At 36.7% G+C, this 20,522-nt stretch overlaps 1 protein-coding gene across 5 annotated transcripts in view; it reads right to left on the reverse strand.

Annotated features, from left to right (window-relative positions):
- Positions 1 to 13,660, reverse strand: part of ATAD1 (ATPase family AAA domain containing 1) — a 65,398-nt gene extending 51,738 nt beyond the window's left edge. For 2 of the 5 annotated variants that reach the window (XR_008504843.2, XM_054503080.2), the window contains exons 1-3: positions 13,161 to 13,522; positions 12,590 to 12,683; positions 9,802 to 9,976 (exon numbers count right to left, since the gene is read on the reverse strand). Coding sequence is in view for 4 of the 5 variants with exons in the window: in XM_054503080.2 (XP_054359055.2) it covers positions 9,802 to 9,976; positions 12,590 to 12,657 (243 nt within the window). In the remaining variant the exon portion in view is untranslated. Of the gene's footprint in view, positions 1 to 9,801; positions 9,977 to 12,589; positions 12,684 to 13,078 lie in introns of all 5 variants that reach the window. The other 3 variants (XM_063670576.1, XM_054503077.2, XM_054503078.2) reach the window with 3 other exon arrangements.
- Positions 13,661 to 20,522: the final 6,862 nt, after the last annotated feature.

Consider the following 20,522-nt stretch of genomic DNA (forward strand, 5'->3'; position numbering starts at 1 on the left):
CAAAGTGCTGGGATTACAGGTGTGAGCCACCATGCCCAGCCTATGTAGTTTAATTAATATGCTAAACAAAATACTGTATTTATAAATTCCCAAGACAGTTAACACATATTCATCCTGCACTTTAAATCTATTAGAGTACACATCTCAATTAACTTAACCCACCCTTTCATCAAAAATATAGCTTATCAAAACTCTTCTACTACATCTAAATATGATCCAAGCAGCAGTATGTGCCCAGAAAAATCCCAGTCCCTGTACAATGCCATGTTGAAATCAACTCCTCTCTCATTACCAATTAAATCTCCTGCCTTTCACAAACTGAAGGTTTTCCTGGTTTCAAGTCTAGAAATTTACAAATATATTGTTTAATCCAACATAACAGTATACTTCCAGGATACTGTTTCTGATTTGATGCAACTATGTCATCTTCTACCTCTCATCTCAAAACCGTATTGCCTTTAAAATCACATGGGGCCCACTGATTATCTGGTATACTCAAAGTGTTCTACATCTAAGCTTTTAGATTCAATCCTCTTTCATTCTGACCACAAAAGTCACACCTTCCTCCTCCCACATTCACACCTGATCCTTGCCTTTAATGTGTATTCTAATTCCTTCTTTTCTATTCTCCAACTAAATTATCTCCCATCTGGTAATACTTAACTTTCTAAATGGCCTGAATCACATAGTCATTACTTCAACGATGTGCTCCTTAGAAATCCTTACACTTCTTGTTATACTAGTCAGCTCCATCCCCAATGCCGATTTAACACTACCATTCACTCTGCCACCAAGTTGCTGAGTAATGCTTGAGAATAGTAACAAAACAATTGAGTTCCCAACAAATTCATGCTTTCTTCAACCATGCCCTAATATTTCAAAATCCACAATGATTTAATCTCATTAAATACTGATCACATATTTACCTAAATAGGCCCCCAGCCTCCTCCACTCACTCACTTTTAGTCACAATGTCTCCCCTTCATGCTACTAAAAATAAAACAACTCTACCCTAAAAATGTTCCCATAACTACTGACCCCAGCCCCTCCTGATTCTTCTGGGACCTTCCTCCATCTATTAAATATCCTTTTAGGCAGCCCCTCTCTACCTCCTCCTCCTCCACTGACCTTTTCCCTTTTTTTTTCTTCTTTTCCCCCAACTCTAGAATGACCATGTTCTTTTACCTCAAATTATACTTGCTGCCTCCACCAAATGGAAATTACTCTCTCCAAGCTTAATTTCACTAAATTTACTCATCACTTTCTTAGATCATATTCCTCATGACCTCTTCTTCTCCTTGACCATTCTATAACACGTTTATAATCAATTCTCTTTTGCAACCTTCTCCTTCTTTGGCTATGGTGACTTTATGCAAGTGATTCCCCAGACAGTGGGAAAGAAGTGAGAAGAGGTATAACCAAATAATCTCTGAGGTTTTAAAAAATTATATTTGCCACCCCACAAACTTCCCCAAATTCTGATTATTTCTTTGCAGAACACAGTGTTTCAGTTGACAATCACTGCCACAGTGAACCACTATGACTGTCTGCAGTACTCTGCATACTTCAGATGTATTCAGGTAGAAAAGACTATCACCAGTATCCTAAACATCATCTTGGTTTTATTCTCACTCCTCTGGTCATTTTTTTTTTTTTTTTTAAGTTCTTATGGTGCTTTTACTAATAACTAGGTAGATAAAATAATATCTTATCGACTGTTTAGATGAGGTATAAAGAAACACAATATAATCAATACCAATCCAGGTTTAAGAACAAGAACATTATCACTATCTTTCAAGTCCTTCGGTGAGGCCCTCTCCAAATACAGATCTTCTCGTCTCCCAGAAAAAAAAATCACAATCCTAAATTGAAATCATCTCTTGCTTTTCTTTAACTTAACCATATGTTTGATTCTCTAAGGTTTAGTTTTACATGTTTCAGAATGTCTACATGGGATCACACTATATGTACTCTTCTGTGATGTTTTCGTCTCACTATTTCTTAGAGTTGTTGAGCATCTGTATTTCATTCACTTTTCTCTGCTGAATATTATGCTCTGGCACATGCAGACCAAAGTATGTCACTCTGGCATAAGAATTATTTTGAGTTGAGGGAAATTTAGAAAAAAACAGATACAAGAAAAGCTGTCTGCCCTACTCCTACTTGCCTAAAAGCAATAAATTCACAAAGGTGTCCCTCCTCTTCTCTTTACCAGGAAGGACAAAAGTTAATCAAAGGAGACAACTTTACACACTTAGCCAGAGGAATCTGCATAACAAACTTTACCAACTAGTCTTCATCTACCATTAGTTTCCCACAGTTTGCTGCCCCTAGAGACTCCTTTTCTTTTGTCTGATCGCTTCTTTAAAAAATTGCTTCTTTGCCAAGATACTATATACACTCAAGTTCTAACCAAATTTTTGAGTTACTCATCTCTGGTACTCCTATTGGTTGCATGCTTGATACATGTTAATAAACTTGTTTGTTTTTCTCTTGTTTATCTATCTTTTGTTATAGAGGCTCAAATGAGAATTCTGAAGGGTAGAAGGAAAAGTGTTTTTCCTCTCCTATATACGCATATGCCAACATTTATACAAATATTCAGATTGGTTCCTGCTTTTTTTCCATTACAAGCAGGGCTGCTATGAGCACACTTGTATGCATCTCCTGGCTCTTGGATATATGCCCAGAATAAAACTTGTGGGTCACTGACTATGCACATTTTCAACTTTACTAGATAATGCCAAACTATCTTCCAAAATGGTTATACTAATTTATATTCCCAACAGCAATACTTTTGTTCCTACTGTTCCACATTCTTTCCAGCATGTTATTGACAGACTTAAAACTTTACAACTTGGCAGGGGTGAAAAGTTATATCAATTTGACTTTAATTTGCATTTCCTTGATTCCTAATCAGTTTGTGCATCTTTTCATATGTTTATTGACCACTGGAGATTGTTCTTTTTTAATGTGCCTATTTAAGTTTCTTTGCCCATTTTTCTATTATTTTTTTCCTACTGATTCATATGCATTCTATATATGTCCTCAGTACAAATCTTTTAAGTTATAAAAATAATAGGAAACACTTATGCAGCAGTTATATTTTACATTATATATTTAATTTCAATAGCAATCCAACAAGGTAAGTGCTATTATTATTTCTTTTACAGATAAGAAAACTCAAGACCCAAAGTAGTTAAATAAAACTTTGTGTTTTAGGATTGCCTTCCCTATTTATAGACTTTTGTTCTTCCACATGAATTTCAGGAAAAAATACAACAAAACGAAAATCTGCCAGTATTTTTTTACTGATGTTGAATTTAACTAAACTTTCAATAGTTTTATAATTTTCTCTATGAATGTGTTGTATGTCTTATGTTTGTCCGTTGTTTTATATTTTTGATGCTACTATATAATGTTTTTTAAAATGACATTTTAAAACATGATGGGTATACAGAAACAGCTGATTTTTGTATACTGATTTTAAATCCAGCAAACCCATCAAACTCTCATGAATCCTGATAGCTTATAAACATTCTTTAGCTTTCTATGTAGATTATCATATTATCCATTAATAATGACTGTTTAGTTCCTTCTTTTCCAATCCCTACCTTTTTGACTTAGGCAGTGGCTAGTAACTCAGTAAAATGTTAAACAGAAGTAAAAGTAAACAAAGAAGTAAACAAAGTAAACAAAGAAAAGCCAAAAAAAAAAAAAAAAAGTAATGAAAAGTAATGAAAGACAACAGGCTTGCTCCTAATCATAAAGAGAATGTTTCCAATTCTTCACTATAAAATACATTTGTTTTAGTAAATTCATTTTATCAAGTTAAAGATCACCTGAACCCGGGAGGCGGAGGTTGCAGTGAGCCAAGATCATGCCACTGCACTCCAGCCTGGGCAACAGAGCAAGGGTCCATCTAAAAAAAAACACAAAAAACAAAACAAAACAAAAATAACACTATCTTCCGTTCCCATATTATTAAGAGCTTTTTAAAACCATGAATGAATGGCTTAAGGCCTTTTCTGCATTTATTGGGAGAATCATACAGGTTTTATTCTTTAATCTGTTAATGTTGCATATTATACTGATTTCCCATCCCTTAAATGAAGCCAGGCTTAAACTCCTGGGATAAATCCAACTGGTCGCATTATATTTTTTCTATATTGCTGAATTTAACTTGCTGACATTTAAGATTCTTATACCAATTTAGAAGGGAGAGAGAGAAATTACAGAGTACTATAGGTTTTAGAACTGTAGTTATGCTAGCCTCACAAAAAGGTTTGTAAGTGTTCCCTCTTTTCCTATATTCTAGAAGAATTTGCATAAATTGGTTATTATTAATTTGTTCCTTAAATACTGGCAGAATTTGCTATAAAGTTCTATGGGCCTGAAGTTTTCTTTATAAAAAGATATTTTCACTATTAACTTATTTCATAGTTATGGAACTAACAATGTATTCTATTTCTTCTTAAGTCAGTTTTAGAAATGCATATTTTTCTAAGGGTTTACCCATACCTAAGTTCTCAAATTTATCGACATACAGTTGACCCTTACACAATACAGGGATTGGGATGCTGACCCCAACACACTCAAAAATCCATAGAGAACTTTTGACTACCCCCAAACTGAACTACTAAAATAGCCTACTGTTGACCTTATCACTAACAGACACAGTTAATAACATAGTTTGTATACTGTATTCTTGCAATAAAGTAACCTAGAGAAAGTATGTTATTTAAAAAATCATAAAGAGAAATATATTAACTTCATCTGGGTCATCTTCATGTTGAGTAGCATGAGGAAGAGAGGTTGGTCTTTCTGTCTCCGGTTGGCAGAGGTAAAAGAGGTGAAGGTGGAAAGAGTGGCAGGAGAGACGGGCACACTCAGTTTAACTTTCATTAAAAAAAAAAAATCTGCTTATGAGTGGACCCATGCAGTTTAAACACGTTGTTTGTTGTTCAAGGGCCCACTATAGTTATGAACAGTCCTTATTTTATTTATTTATTTATTTATTTATTTTGAGATGGAGTTTCTCTCTTGTTGCCCAGGCTGAAGTGCAATGGCGCAATCTCGGCTCATTGTAACCCCCGCCTCCTGGATTCAAGCGATTCTCTTCCTGAGTAGCTGGGACTACAGGAACATGCCACCACGCCCGGCTAATTTTGTATTTTTAGTAGAGATGGTTTCACAATGTTGGCCAGGCTGGTCTCAAACTCCTGACCTCAGGTGATCTATCCGCCTCAGCCTCTCAAAGTGCTAGGATTACAGGTGTAAGCCACCATGCCCGGCCCTTGTTTTTAATATCTACAGCAATATTAGGCCTTTTTTGTTCCAGGTAGTATTTTGTTGGCAACTTTTTTCTTGTCGGTTTGACAAGTCTTGATTTTATGTCTTTTCAAAAAAATAATTTTGGGTTTTATTGATTTTTCTCTACTGTATATTCACTTTCTATTTCATTAACTTATGTTATTATTTCCATTCATTTCATTATTATGTGCTTTCTTTTACCCAGGAGTCATTTTAAAATATTTCATACTTTCCAAACTTATTTTTCTAATGATCTCTACTGTACTGCACCATAGCCAGGAAATGTAATAAATATGCTACCAATATTATGAAACTTGAGATTTGTTTTATTATCTAGTATTTGGTTTATTTTCACAAATCATATGTGCTTGAGATATGTATTTTGCATTTATTTTGGCACAATATACTATACATGTCCATTTTTTATTTAAATCTTCTATATCCTTAATTTTAAAAAAATCTGAACAATTATTAGGTGTTAAAAATCTCTCACCATGTTGATGGAGATGTCTATTTTTCCCTGTAGTTCTATCATATTTTTGCTTTATGTATTTTCAGGCTACATCAATAGTTACACACAAATAGAAATGTTATATTTATTGGTGAATTTAATCTTTCATCATTTATGGAGCAAACATTTTCTCCAATATCTTTGCCTTACAATTTCTTTTTGCCCAGCCAGTGTTCTTCTTATATTTGTGTGGTATATACATTTTCCATTTTTTTACTTTCAACCTTTCTGAATCTATATTTTAGATGTGTTACTTCACCCAGCATATGGCTTAAATTTCTCTCTTTAAACTATTCATCTTTAAAACATTACGACTTTATCTTTAGTTGAAATACTACAGATAGCCTTTTGGGGTTCTAGATTTATAGGAGTATCATCTATGAAACTACCTACTTTAGATTGGCCCTATGTTTTGTATACTGAGCCCCTCTGAAATCATAAAAACAGAATTCAGCAAATTCTCTCAAGGTAAACACTGGCAATCAAGCTCACCTTAGCTTTCTGAAATTTTTGCCTTAAGTTTTTAACCTGCATTCTTTACTTTGTTGATAGCTCATGAATGCCTTTAAGATTTTTAGGCGAGGCACGGTGGCCCATACCTGTAATCTCAGCACTTTGGGAGGCCAAAGCGGGCAGATCACTTGCGGTCAGGAGTTCAAGACCAGCCTGGTCAACATGGTGAAATCCCATCTCTACTAAAAATACAAAAATTAGCCAGGTGTGGTGGCACGCTTCTGTAATCCCACCTACTCCAGAGGCTGAGGCAGGAGAATCACTTGAACCCGGAAAGAGCAGGGTGCAGTGAGCTGAGATTGTGCCACTGCACTCCAGCCTGTGCAACACAGCAAGACTCTGTCTCAAAAATAAATAAATAAACAAATAAATAAAACAAGATTTTAAAAAAATTATCAAGCTTGTTTAGCTGTTTTCAGCAGGAGTCAGTCTTGCTACCCATACTGACCTATTCATTCTTCACTGGCTGCACATCATCTTTCTATACCCTAAATGAAGGAAATGTATCAAGGCTTACTCTTCAGCTTACCAATTATGTTGCATTACACCATCTCTTTTGGAGACTTCATCACTCTTAGTATAGTCATTACCATTTATTATAGTGACAATTACATTAGAATTTCTCAACAAATATATTTATAAATCATGATGGTGGAGAGGGGAGATGGGGAATAATTTGGGAAAAGTTCTACAAATGATATCTACACATATAGGAATAACCGTATGGCCTACTCTATCCTAGGTGAGCCTCACTGCTCTAACGACTTCAACTACTTATAACCATCGATGAGGAAATATACCTCTGGATTGACCTTTTTTCTGAGATTCACACCTGCAACTTCAATTGCTGTATGAACATTTCCTCCTGAATTCCTACCACCAACACAAACCCAACATGGCCAGATCAAGTGTCATCTTCTCATAAATTTGCCCTACCTATCAGTTTCCAAACCTCTATAAAAGATATTATGAGTCTTTGAGGTATCCAGACAAATCTTTGGTTCATTTTTAAGATGTCCTTTTTCTTTTCCCACGTCATCACAAAGTCCTTCCTACATTCATCTGTGTTAGTCTATTTCACTCATGTCATTCCTTTTGTCACCCTCTTATTCTAAGTCTTTGCCAGGATTGTTGCTGTCTATCACTAACAGATCTTACTTCTAGTCCCTCTTGACTCCTATTCCTTCCGCATACTACTATAAGGTGAATTATCTTAAAACATTGTATATCACCCACCCATTCAAATATATTTAATGAGTTAAGACTGCCTACAGAAGTCTTCAATTGGTCAACAGCATATTTATTTATTTATTTTTTTGAGATGGAGTCTCTCTCTGTTGCCCAGGCTGGAGTGCAGTGGTGTGATCTTGGCTCACTGCAATCTCTGCCTCCCGGGTTAAAGCAATTCTCAACCTCCCGAGTAGCTGGGCGTGCACCACCACGTCCGGCTAATGTTTTGTATTTTTATTAGAGATGGGGTTTCGCCATGTTGGCCAGGCTGATCTCCAACTCCTGACCTCAAGTGATCTGCCTGTCTCGGCCTCCCAAAGTGCTGGGATTACAGGCGTGAGCCACCACATGGCCAGTCAACAGCATGTTTAATAGCTGGCCAGAGATGTAGGGAAGAGAAGAGGAGGGGTAACCAAGAAGCTATAGCCGTTGGCCAAGCAAATCCCATTTCATCCTGAGTGTTTTAAACACTGGTAAATTACTGTGGAATGGGATAATGCTAGAAGCAAAAAGTATCCCTCCTTTTCAGTTGATGAGGGATTCTAAAATGCTGTGTATTTTTTATCAGCCTCAGTCCACCCAACAAAACAAAAAGGACCAAAGAAGGAAAAAGTAATGCATTCTATTTAAAACTGTCCTTGTCTACCCTAGAGGCCAAGCTCTTTCATGAAGCCCATCTTCAACTACCGCAATCACTGGTGACTATTACTTTCTCTAAGAGCCACAGTTTCTGTCTACACTACTCAATAAGCAACTGGGATATGCTACTTACTATTATAATTTATATTATCATGAACAAGTCTTTTCTCCCTATCATGGGCACTATGAAGGACATAGTATCTAATATTTCATATACCTGATATTTAGAATAATACTATACACACAATTTTCAATGAAAGCTTGTAGTACTTAGCATCTATATTGAGCTTTCTGTATGTCTTCTATATGTGTATTCCAGGAGTTCTTAGAAGCCAAGAGGAAAAAGAGACAAAATTATCTTTAAAAGTCACACCTCTGCTTTTTAAAATGCTGAAACGATGTACCTTATAATATTTTGACGTCAGACTTAAACTGACTTTCATGATTCAGGTGGGAGAAAAAAACCCGACACTTAGGTTGACATATGGATATACTCAAACTAGTTTTTCTTTTTTTTTAAATCTACTCTGGTCAGACTTCCCAGAGACTTACAAATAGGCTGATAATATAATCTAGAACTTCAGTCAACTATTTTATAATAAAATTCAAGGAAAAAGTTCAGAATTCTCCAAAGAGTCTTTCAGATATATACTTACTGCACTGTTGATAAAATTGTGGTTTTCACTTTTTACTGATTTAAGGGCTAACATTGTAAAACAGTCATTTATTTACATCCCTATTTCCCACAATAGCCTATAGCATTTGAAAGAACAAGATTAATCTTTTTTCTTTGGTACCAAGTAGTTGATAGGAACTCAATAAATATTTATTGAATAAATCTGTCACGACTCACAAGACAGATCTAAAAATCCATGAATATCCTATTCAATTATTTTAAGATAAATTATGTTATTATACCATAAGATATTCAATAAGACATAAATATTTTAGTTATTAATTATTGTTTAAAAGAAAAAAAAGAGCCAGAAGGGAAAAGCCACCTAACAGCACAAAAAATCTGTAAGACTCCTTTAAGGTTTTTATGTTTTGATGACAAACAGAAACCAAATATATCACCTTTAAAAGGAAATGACCACAAGAGGCAGCAGATGAAAAGTTAAAAACTACAGCTTATATTAATAATCAACAACTTTTAGAGCAATTCATTAATTAGATTTTAGTGTAGCTTATAAGTTTAAGACTGAGAGCATTTCAGTATTATCCACATTTCAGATGTCACACACAGCAAAAGGCATATCATTACTGAAGATAAATATTTTGGGTTAGCCTAAAAAATTTTATCTAGATCCTACCTTTAAAGCTGACAAAAATATTCTAATGAAGATGTTCACAATATTATATTGTTTATTCATTTTTCTTCTTCTGATAAGTTGTTTATATAGTAAAAAATGACTTGAAATAATGTCATAATAAACTAGTACTTTGTAAGAGTAATAAAATTATGAGTACCAAAACATTTTCATGTGGGTCTTATAGAATTTCTCATTAATTTGTTAACTCTACCAAATTTTTAGTTTGAGGGGAAAATATTTGTTAGCCACAAGAAAAATGATCTTCAAACATTTCAATCATACCTGTTTCTGAGCTTCTACTTTTTGCTTTCTGGTAGGATCAATTGCATCTACCATCCATTTGATAGTAAAGTATGTCACTGCACCAAATATTGTCAAACGGAAAATTAAACCAACAACTTCATTCCGACTCAAAGGACGAGAAAAGGCTTCGGCATGTACCATCTTGATTGTTAACCTTAAAAAAACAAGCAGAAATGTCACTAGGTAATAACTATACTTATTAAAATTGTAAGACTAACAAAGTAGCTTAAACTAAGAAAGAAAAACTAACTTCTAGTTAAATTAAAATATTACCTACCTTAAAAAAAGTGTTTCATTTTAAGGAGAAATGGATTTTTAAAAGTTAAATAAACAAATACATTTAAAGCCCCTCTTGCAAACTAGAAGTAGACTAGAAATTAAGATTTATTTGGTAGTAGAATTAATCATTTTATTTGAAAAATACAATAAATAAGGTTATTTACTCAAAACAGCTTTAAAGAACTATTTCAGAGTCTAGGAAAGTATCAACTATAACACTAATCAAACTGAAGAAAGGCAGCCCAACAATACTAATGTGATGGTAAGAATTTCTTCTATTAACTGTAACGTAGACCAGGTAATTTTTGAGTGAAATTCAAATTGTGAACTGACTCAATTTTTCCTCATACATACTTTTAAAGGTTTTCAAGGCCTGCTTAAATTTAAACATGCCATTTCCTCAATAATAAGTGGTATTAATTTTTCTGAGCCACACTATTGCTCCCAACAACCCGGCTAAGTAGTAAGCAATAGAACTTGGAAAAATCTTGAACTGAGACAACTACTACAAGAATGCAGCACTCACCCAAGCCAAAGAGAAAAAAAATGAGGTAAATGTGCCTATTTTTGCATATATCCCTGAACAGCTGCATCAATCAAAGCTAGGCTTACAGAAGACATACACTCCTCTGTCAATGGCAATAACTACCCAGAAGAATAAGCTTGTTAGAGATGATATGACTATCACATTTTGGGAGACAGGATTTTAGCTTCAACTACCGCCATTATACTCTCAGCACAGGAGTGTGCTGAATGCTATGGGATATATAAGAAAAAGAGAATATATATTTGCACTCACATAAACATGAAAAAAAACAGAATTTGTATGGCTCAGCAGATAAAAGTTAGGTACTGCATAGATTAATATCCATGGTCCTTCCAGCGCTAAAATTCTCCTCTCACTAGTACTAAATTAAAGAGCCTCTTCACCTTCCTCCCTCTAGAATAGCTCCAAAAATTTTTTATTTCCTTTTATACACCTCACCTCCACTCAAGGATATATACTCCTCCTCTCTAATCAAAAGACTCCAAAGTATTTCCTTTATACGTTTCCCAAGCATTCAAAACTATTCTTACCTAGAATCTAGCTCCAGAGTCAATTTTAAGCATTTTCTCTTTCACCCCTTTTCAAAGGGACTCTATAAATAGCTGGAGTCACTACCATCTGAAAATCCCACATATATTTTCCCTTCAGCGTATCTGTCTAGTACCCTGCATGGGCCATTTACTCTCATTCACTTAGGATTAGTCAAATTCTATCCTAACCTCAAAAATCAACTTTATCTGCTCCATAAAGCCTTTCAAATCACATGAATCTTCTGTATTATTCATTTTGCCCTATTACACTATCTTAAAAAAGTCTTGCTTTTAATTATTATTGACCTTTTGAGATATCTATTCAACTAGAGTTTAAATCCTTATAAACAAGATGTATATCTTATCTACCTTTATAACTGTCACACACAAAACAGATGTTTATAATTGCCACACACAAAACAGAGGCTATTCAAAAATTATCTGTTCAACAGATAAATTGTAACTGAAGAAAATCTCCCATTCAATCATTGCAACAGTCACTTCTGAAGGATTTCCAAAAGGTTCCACATTTCTCCACTAAGAGCCATTCACTTCACAATAATTAGATTTAATTTAAACTTAACAACTAAATAATTGAAAGCCTTCATTTTGGAGGAAGAAACTTTGGCCTAGGGATGTTAAGTGACTTAATTCATACAATTAGCACTTACTGAACATCTATATATGATGCCCACTATATATTGCATATACAATAATTGTTAAGATAGCACCACTTTATTCAAAGAACACACTGTCCGGCTATTATATTAATTATAAAGAAAGCAAAAGAAGCCAAAAAGGAGAAGCACCTAACTGAAATCTCTCCTCATGGAACAAATCAAAGTGTGCTATCTTCCATCAGCATGGATTCCAAAAAAAATGGGTTACACAATATTTCACTTCTCATAGGAAGTAAAAAACTGACTTTTCTAGTCTTTATTCCACAAAGTTGAAAATGCAGTTGAAACGTGTTATATCACTACGTGGAGTATACTCACAGAGGAAAATAATTTAGACAAGATAAGGGTTTTATTAACTTGATCTGTGAAAAGCGGTAGCATTCCAGTAAAACGTTTTCGTTTAGAGTTGGTAGTGATAAAACTGTCATCTATTGGATATTCATTGAACTACATGAACAAATTAGGGCTGTTATGAACACATCCCAGTCATCAAGATAGTAACAACTTTTAATCCCATAAAAGGTCAAGACATAAAACCCGTTTATATCCTTCCCAATTCTGAAATTTTTAATGTAGTAAAGACTTAGGTCTACCAAGGCCACTTGTAAAATAGTAGTCTATCTATTTAAATTACTTCAAAATCCTTCAATGAAACTGAAACTTGTTTTGTAGACTGTAACTATATATACTTTATTGTACACTCATGTATCATTCATTTGCTATTGATATACCTGCAATGTAAGGCTGTTACAGCAGCAATACCATCACAGCGAACACACAATAAAAGCTGCATGTGCATACAACAGCAGGGAGTGTATTTCAATCCTGCATAAACAGTAGGTTTAACAAAATGAATACACAAATATGTACACATACGATGACAGTGCTGTATGCAACTAAGAAACATTCTAAAACACTACAACCTAGAGTTATTTGTTATGCAAATATGGTATCAGATCGTTTCATTTTAAGTTATCCATTTCCGAGTGGAAAACCGTGAAATCGTACTACCTCATCTATGAGCAATTTACTGACATGTATAGCATTCATAGCATAGCATTCACTGTAGTATTTCTCTCCTAATTCATTGCAGTATTTCACAAATGGTTTCTCAAACTCAAAAGTCCCAGTTTTGCAGACATAAAGGCCCTACGAATACAGCCTATGACAATGAAGGCCTGCCAATCTTCACAAAGAGGGCAAGTTATTATTAACATCACCATCTTCTGTAAAAGCGTGCCCGGCCCTGAAGAACCTTCGATTTTGCACAAGGTGGTGGCCGCGCCTGTGCGACAATCAGACCTGGTTGATTCCAGCCACCTTCGTCTAGGTTCGCCTGGTTCTGAAGTCTTCCGGGACGACCTCAAACCCCCACAGTGACCAGGATACCGACAAAGATTCCCTCAGGAATAGCACGAGTCTTGGGGAAGAGCTAAGCAGACCCTAAGGGCCCAGGCCGGGCCGGACGCCAAGGCGAGGCCCGGGACGCCCTTGGAGGTTAATCCTCTAGATACTAAGGGCTGCGGGGCGCTTGGGGGCGGCACTGAGGTGGGGCGTGGGAGAAGACCGGGGTGACCTTTCCTCCGGGGGTTCCCAGGTCCGAGACGGTCCTTAAAGGACCTCAGAAGGATACGACAACCATCCCATGAGGCCCCACGGGAACCAGCTACTCACCCAGGAGCAGAAACAGCGAGAGCAAGTGCCCTCGGCCGGCTTCACACAGGAAGGAAATGCAACCTGGGAGAGAACGCTTCCGGCGGGAGCCGCCGCGCACTCCTTCCCACGGAGCATGCGCGACCCGCAGTCGCCTGCGAGGAGGGGGCGTGCTCCCAGGCTTAGAAGCCGTGAGGGAGAGCAAATTCGCGCACTCGGTGGTTGCTTAACCTGCTACCGGCTGGACTGAGACTTTCTGCGAAGCCGGCGTGTCTGCGAGCAGCACTCGCTAAGGCTCTGTGTTTAACAGACACTACGTTTGGGAAGGCGCTTATCACAAAAAGTCCCCGCCCTTCTCGCGGACTCGGGGCGCAGCCCTGACAAATCGGGCAGCCTTCTTGAGAGTGCAGAAATGCTCTGCGTACCCAGCAAAGACATTCTCTCCTTCCCACCACTCTGTGCAAACCCTCACGCCGCGGCTTTGTGTCTGTACTTTAGCCAAAACGGAGAAGCTTATGGCCACCCTCCACTCCTCACCCCTCATCCCTCACCACCTGCCTTTCACTTCTAGGGTGAGCTCACCCTCCTCCCCCATCTCTGTGCTGACAAACACCTGGGGGTGGCGCCTGACAATCTTTCCGCGAATAGATTTAGCAGCCCACGCCAGCAGACCCGGTAGTTAGGACGGAATAGGGCATCTGGTAACAGATTTTGCGTTTTGGTGATTTCCCTTTTTCTTTTACCCCTTTTCCTTTCCAGAACGAGCGACGTGACACAAGAGGTCCCAAGGGAGCAAACCTGAAAGCCAGAGCCTCCTGAATACACAGACTGCCAGTGGGCCAGATGACATTAGACACTCCTGAGATACGAGAAGCATCACTTCCTTCAGATAGAGTCGGTGAGACTATGATGTAATGAGAGTTCTCCCTGTGTTCCTCAGGAAGGCAGTTTGTGCCTTTCTACTTGAGGCATCATCTTTGATGGCTAAAGAATTCTGCAGCTTGGCCAGCGCGGTGGCTTATGCCTGTAATCCCAACACTTTGGGAGGCCGAGGCGAGAGGATCACTTGAGGTCAGGAATTCGAGACCAGCCTGGACAACGTAATGAGAAATCGTCTCTACAAAAAAAAAAAACAAAAACAAAAACAAAAAAAAAAAACACCTAAAAATTAGCTGGATTTGGTGGCGCATGTCTGTAGTCCCAGCTACTTGGGAGGCTGAGGTGGGAGAATCGCTTGAGCCCGCGAGATCAAGGCTGCAGTGATCAAGCCACTCCACTCCAGCCTGGGCGACAGAGCAAGCCCCTGTCTCAATAATAATAACAATTTTGCAGCCTGATTGTTAACGAATGTTACTAGTTACAAACTTGTAATAATGTGGTGAAGATAATACCTAGTGAATGTCTGCTGGGGTGGGGCAATAAGCTTCTATGTGCTTTACATGCATAACCTAAATATCTCCCCCAAAATCCTCTAAAATAGCTATCATTTTCTCCGTTTTTACAAATGAGTAAATTTTAAAGCTTAAACCTTAGAGAAACTTTTCTAAGTTCATATACTTGGGAAATAAAGGCAACAATTGCATTGGAACATAGGTCTGTCTAATTCAAACCTTGTACTTTACATTTTCTCTTTGAGATGGTAATTTAATACCAGCTAAACTTTAAAATCTAGTTGAAAGTAAGACCATGAAATGCCAAAATCACAAGGCTTTAAAGGATGGGATGAAAGAGATGCATGAATGTTGAAAACTATGATTAAGTTCATGGACAGGAATCAGAATGGAATTTAATACACCCATGCCTTTTTAATATTTAAGGCTTTATATATGTGCATGCCTACATTCCTAATTTAAAAAAAAATTGATGTGAAGCTAGGTTTGGGATTACTAGACTAATTATTTAGAGAGATAGACCTTTGAGAAGAACAGAATATGAGACCAGGACAATGTTCATTAAAAACAAACAACAACAACAAACAAACAAACAAAAAAAACAGAGGCTATCAGTGCTCAGCAGACTTTCAAGAGACTCTCCACTGGGTTCTTGGATGATCCCAAGTTGAATCATTGCTTGGGAGGCTCATGGGCACATGGTTTGACAGGGCTAAAAGGGGGGAGGGTCACTAAAGGAAAGAAACAGGTTTTGTGCCCCAATAGGGTAATTATATCCACTGGTAAGGAAAATGAGCTGAGAAATTCAAGATAGTAACGGATTTTCATTCATTTACTGAGTGAAATTGGTTCAACTAAGAGCTTCACCTGCCCTCTTCTAAGGACCAGGGTGACCAGCCTACCCAGTTTCAGTTTGCATGAGACTAAGAGGTTTGCTGGGATATAAAACTGGCTGACAAAGTCTCAGGCAAATCATGAGTCACTCTACTAGAGACATCCTAAATGAATCCTACAATGAAATGGAGTTCCCAATATGGTTACATCTAGTCTCAATTCATCTGCCTAATATCTGAGGGATGATTGCACAGGAAAGGAAACTGTCGAATAAAGTCATCGAGGCTGACCATAAAGAGTCTACAAGCTTGAAAAGTGCTACACCTCACTCCCTTTCCAGTGGTCCAGCTATAAACCAAATGCCTACACCTATATGTTTTGGACCTAACATTTTCATTTAGCAAATCCTTGAGAAACCTTCCATGTCTGGGCCTAAGACATCAAGTACATTCATTTTCAGCAATCATCAAATCAATGAGGTTCTTCCAGAATACAGCAGAGTGAACATATGCTTTTCATTCCAGGATAGCTTTATATAATCCCTGGCAACACAAAATACCATATTTGGCCCACAGTAGGGGCTCAATAAATAATTCATTGTATATAATATTAATCAGGAAATTAGAGCAGATTGTAGACTTTCTGGGCCTTTGCTCTTTGTTAGAATCAAGATATTAGAAATAATTATTACTTTATTCTAGAAAGTTTTTGGGTTTTGTGTGTGTGTGCTTTCTGTACCAATAACTCTTAAAATAGTTATGGCAGTTCTCCCCCAAGGTGCTGAATTTTCCATTTTTGTTATTAAATGGAGTGTAGCTAGTTTGCTCTGCAACCAAGGTTAATGCACTAGATACCTGGTGGGAAGAAAGGATTCCTTAAATTAGGTGTTCTCGGCTGGACGCAGTGGCTCATGCCTATAATCCCAGCACTTTGGGAGGCCGAGGCAGGTGGATCACCTGAGGTCAGGAGTTCGAGACCAGCCTGGTCAACATGGTGAAACCTTGTTTCTACTAAAAAAAAAAAAAATACAAAAATTAGCTGGGTGTGGTGGCAGGTGCCTGTGATCCCAGTTACTTGGGAGGCTGAGGCAGGAGAATCACTTGAACCCGGGAGGCAGAGGTTGCAGTGAGCCAAGATCATGCCACTGCACTCCAGCCTGGGTGACAGAGTGAGATTCCATCTCAAAAAAAAAAAATTAGGTGTTCTCAAATTTCACTGTATAAAGACTAACTTGGACAACTTGGCAAAGTGCAGATTCCTGGCTCCCAGTCTTCAGAGACTCCCGTTCAACTACTGTAGGTTTTGGCCTGGAAATCTGCATTTTAAAATAAGCATCTGGGCTCTCTGCCATGTGAGGATGCAAGAAGGTGTCTGTCTGCAAGCCAGGAAGGATACCCTCACCAGACACAGTATATGCCAGTATATTGGATTTCCCAGCCTCCAGAACTGGGAGAAATAAATTTCTATTCTTTAAGCCTATCAATAAGTCAGTAAACAAACATCTGAGCTGATTGGGATATAGGTAGTTTTGGACCCTATTTTGAGAAACTCTGCCCTAGTGAATGAAGACTGTAGATGTATTTTTGCAAAAATCTCTACCACCTTAGCCTAAAAGGCCTATCTGGTCATCTGAACCATTAACCCAGCTGGAATACATCAAGAAATCAAGGCAAGGAAGCTTCATGATGAGATTCAGGATAGAACCCCTTTGGAAGGAAAAACAAATCTGAAATCTTTGAATAAGTAAACACAGTAAACCTGACTGTATTCATTGCTCATTAGAAATAATTCACTTGACAATGATTTAGAAAGAATAGAACTTCAACAAATAGGTAGAGTTATATAACAGTAATTATGCCAGTATAATTCACTTGGTTACCTTGGTTCTTTTAAAAATATCATAAAAGAATAATCTCAATTATTATTTTTTAATTCCTTAAATCATGTCTTCTGAATCATATGAACCATTATTTTGATAAGATAAATTAAGTAGAATGGGTGGAGAAAGAAAAGTAAAGCAAGAATATGAAGCTATACCTGAAGCTGTACTTGAAGCTCCAATAGAAAGAATAATATGGAACACAATGGAGTACTATTCAGCCATTTAAAAAAATGAGATCCTGTCATTTGCAACAACATGGACAGAACTGTAGGACATTATGTTAAGTGAAATAAGCCAGGCACAGAAAGACAGACTTTGCATGTTCTCACTCATTTGTGGGAGCTAAAAATTAAAACAGTTGAACTCATGGAGATAGAGGGTAGAATGATGGTTATCAGAGGCTGGGAAGAATAGTGGTGGCGGGTAGGAGGGAAGTGAGAATGGTAATAGGTACAAAAATATAGTTAGATAGAAAAAATAAGATCTAGTATTTGATAACACAGCAGGGTGACTACAGTCAACAGTAATTTATTGTGCATTTTTAAATAACTAAAAGAGTATAATTGGAATGTCTGTAACAAAGAAATGATAAATGCTTGAGGTAATGGATACCTCATTTACCCTGATGTGATTATAACACATTGTGTGCCTGTATCAACATATATCATGTACTCCATAGATACACACACCTACTGTGTACCCATAAACTTTTTTAAAAAATGAAAAAAAGGCTAAACTAAAAAATAAAAATAAGAAAGATTAAGATAGAATCAAGGAAAAAATAATGGAAATTTAAAATTTCAAAAGATTGGAAGAAGTAGAAAGATGAAATGATAACTCCATTCTGTAAAAAGGAGAGAACTGAAAAAAAAAAAAAAAGACAACAGCAAAGTTCAAAGAACATATTGCTGTAAATCTACTTTCCATGCTTTTATGTTTTTAAACTTTACACATAATTTTAAATGAATGTATATAAAAAGAAGTTATATATAATTTTCTTGTGTTATCAGGGTAATATTAATCCACAATCTGCATTTCTATGTAAACTTTTTCTCAAGCAGCATTGCCAAGTGTACTTTTTAAAAACTTCTACCAAAAAATGTTTTCTAGAACTTGGAAATTTACAACCTACAATATTTTATTTAACTTTAATACAGTACTGTTCAAATGATACTATCTGTGAAAAATCAGGATTGAGCAAAACCAGAATTGCTTCAGATGTCTAAACCTACTATAGCCTCATTAGCAGAAGTTTTAAGGCATAGATGTAAGAGTGATCTCCCTAGGATTAAATTGGGACCTTCATAATGCCCCTGCCTATGGTTTCTTAAATGGGGAGGAGGTGGGAAAGATTAAGAATAACAAAGATATAAATGCATTAGTTAAAATAGAAGAAACAATAGTTGAAATGTTGATTCTCAATTCCTGTAACAACAGATTGATAGATGAGGCATAAAACAAGACCAGATGCCGTGGTTTTCAGGATGCACTTGGCTTCCCATCCTTTATAACCTAGAGCAATTTTTGCTGTAAGTAGGTCACTTGCCTGCTCTCATTTACCTGATTCTAGGAAAATGCCCTTGAAAGTATTTAGAAAATAATAGGTACTGGTACTTAATATTTTAAAAATTAAGATTGCATAAAACCTTCCTCCTCCCACCCGTTTCTCTAATAGCCAGAATAACTGATAACCTTGAAGCATATGTGAAACTAAAATGAACAAGAATAATTTGAGATCTTTAATCTTCTAAGCGCAAGTACACTAAACTCTGTGTCCATTCTGTTAGTTCCCGTAATTCACTTTGCTTAGCACTGGCATAGTACTCAGCTAACAGAATTATAGTTGAAGTCTTTATTCTCCTATAAGATATTATCATCTTGAAAAAAGAGGGTGCCTGGAACATAGGAGAGGCTTAACAAGATTTAACCTGACTAGAGAGAAAAGAGGATGCCTAGGACATAGGAGAGGTATAGATTTAACCTGATTAAAGAGGAAAAAAAGGGAAGGGGGGAGAAAAGACAAGTGGTCCAAAGGTATGACATACGATTCAAACCATTTTACTGATGATAATTATATGATTGCCCTATCCTGATGTGTCCATCAGAAACTAGTCCAATCGGGGAGTCTTGGTATCTATAGGGTGTAAGAACGTGGACTTTACAGACCTGGGTTTGAATTTAAGATCTACTGTTTACTGACTGTTAATTTGAACAAGTTACTTATGTTCTCAAGCCTCAGTTTCTTTATATTTAATGTGGGAACAGTAACAGTACACATGCCATGGCCTTGCACTAAGAATTAAATGAGACAATACATGTACAGTGCTGAGCTCAATGCTTGGCACTTAGCAAGTGCTCAGTAAACATGCTGGTGTAATACCTCAGATGTTATTTTCATTATACGATGAGGTGATATTCTCTCATTCCTAGATTCTGTAAGGACAATGATCTTTTCATATCTCCTCTGTGTTTGCATGAGGACTTTACCTCTTCAGTTTTCAACCATGGCATCTTGTCTGAAATGTTTATCTTCTCTGACTTGTGAAGAGGCTGTGCCTCTCTGTCCTGCTGACCTCTTGGTTCTCACATTCCCATTCTTAATACACCCCTCTGGCTGAGTCTTACTGATCAGTAGTCTATAAAACATTTATGATAGTTATATAAAACCTGTAAGATTTCATCCTTACGACCCAAAGATAATTAAGTTTAACATATTTATCGATCCATGAAAATAACTGTATGGATATTTCTCAGTTCACTGAAGACCATCATTAATATTGGCTGTTATTCCCATCTGTCAAGTAACAACCATTTATTGAGTATACATTCTTTGCTAGTATGAATTTCTAAAGACTGAAACATCTTATAAAAATGCAAGTCCTCCTACAGCTGTTGATTTTAAGT

The sequence above is a fragment of the Pongo pygmaeus genome, chromosome 8 (assembly GCF_028885625.2).
Source record: "Pongo pygmaeus isolate AG05252 chromosome 8, NHGRI_mPonPyg2-v2.0_pri, whole genome shotgun sequence".
Classification (NCBI taxonomy): domain Eukaryota; kingdom Metazoa; phylum Chordata; class Mammalia; order Primates; family Hominidae; genus Pongo; species Pongo pygmaeus.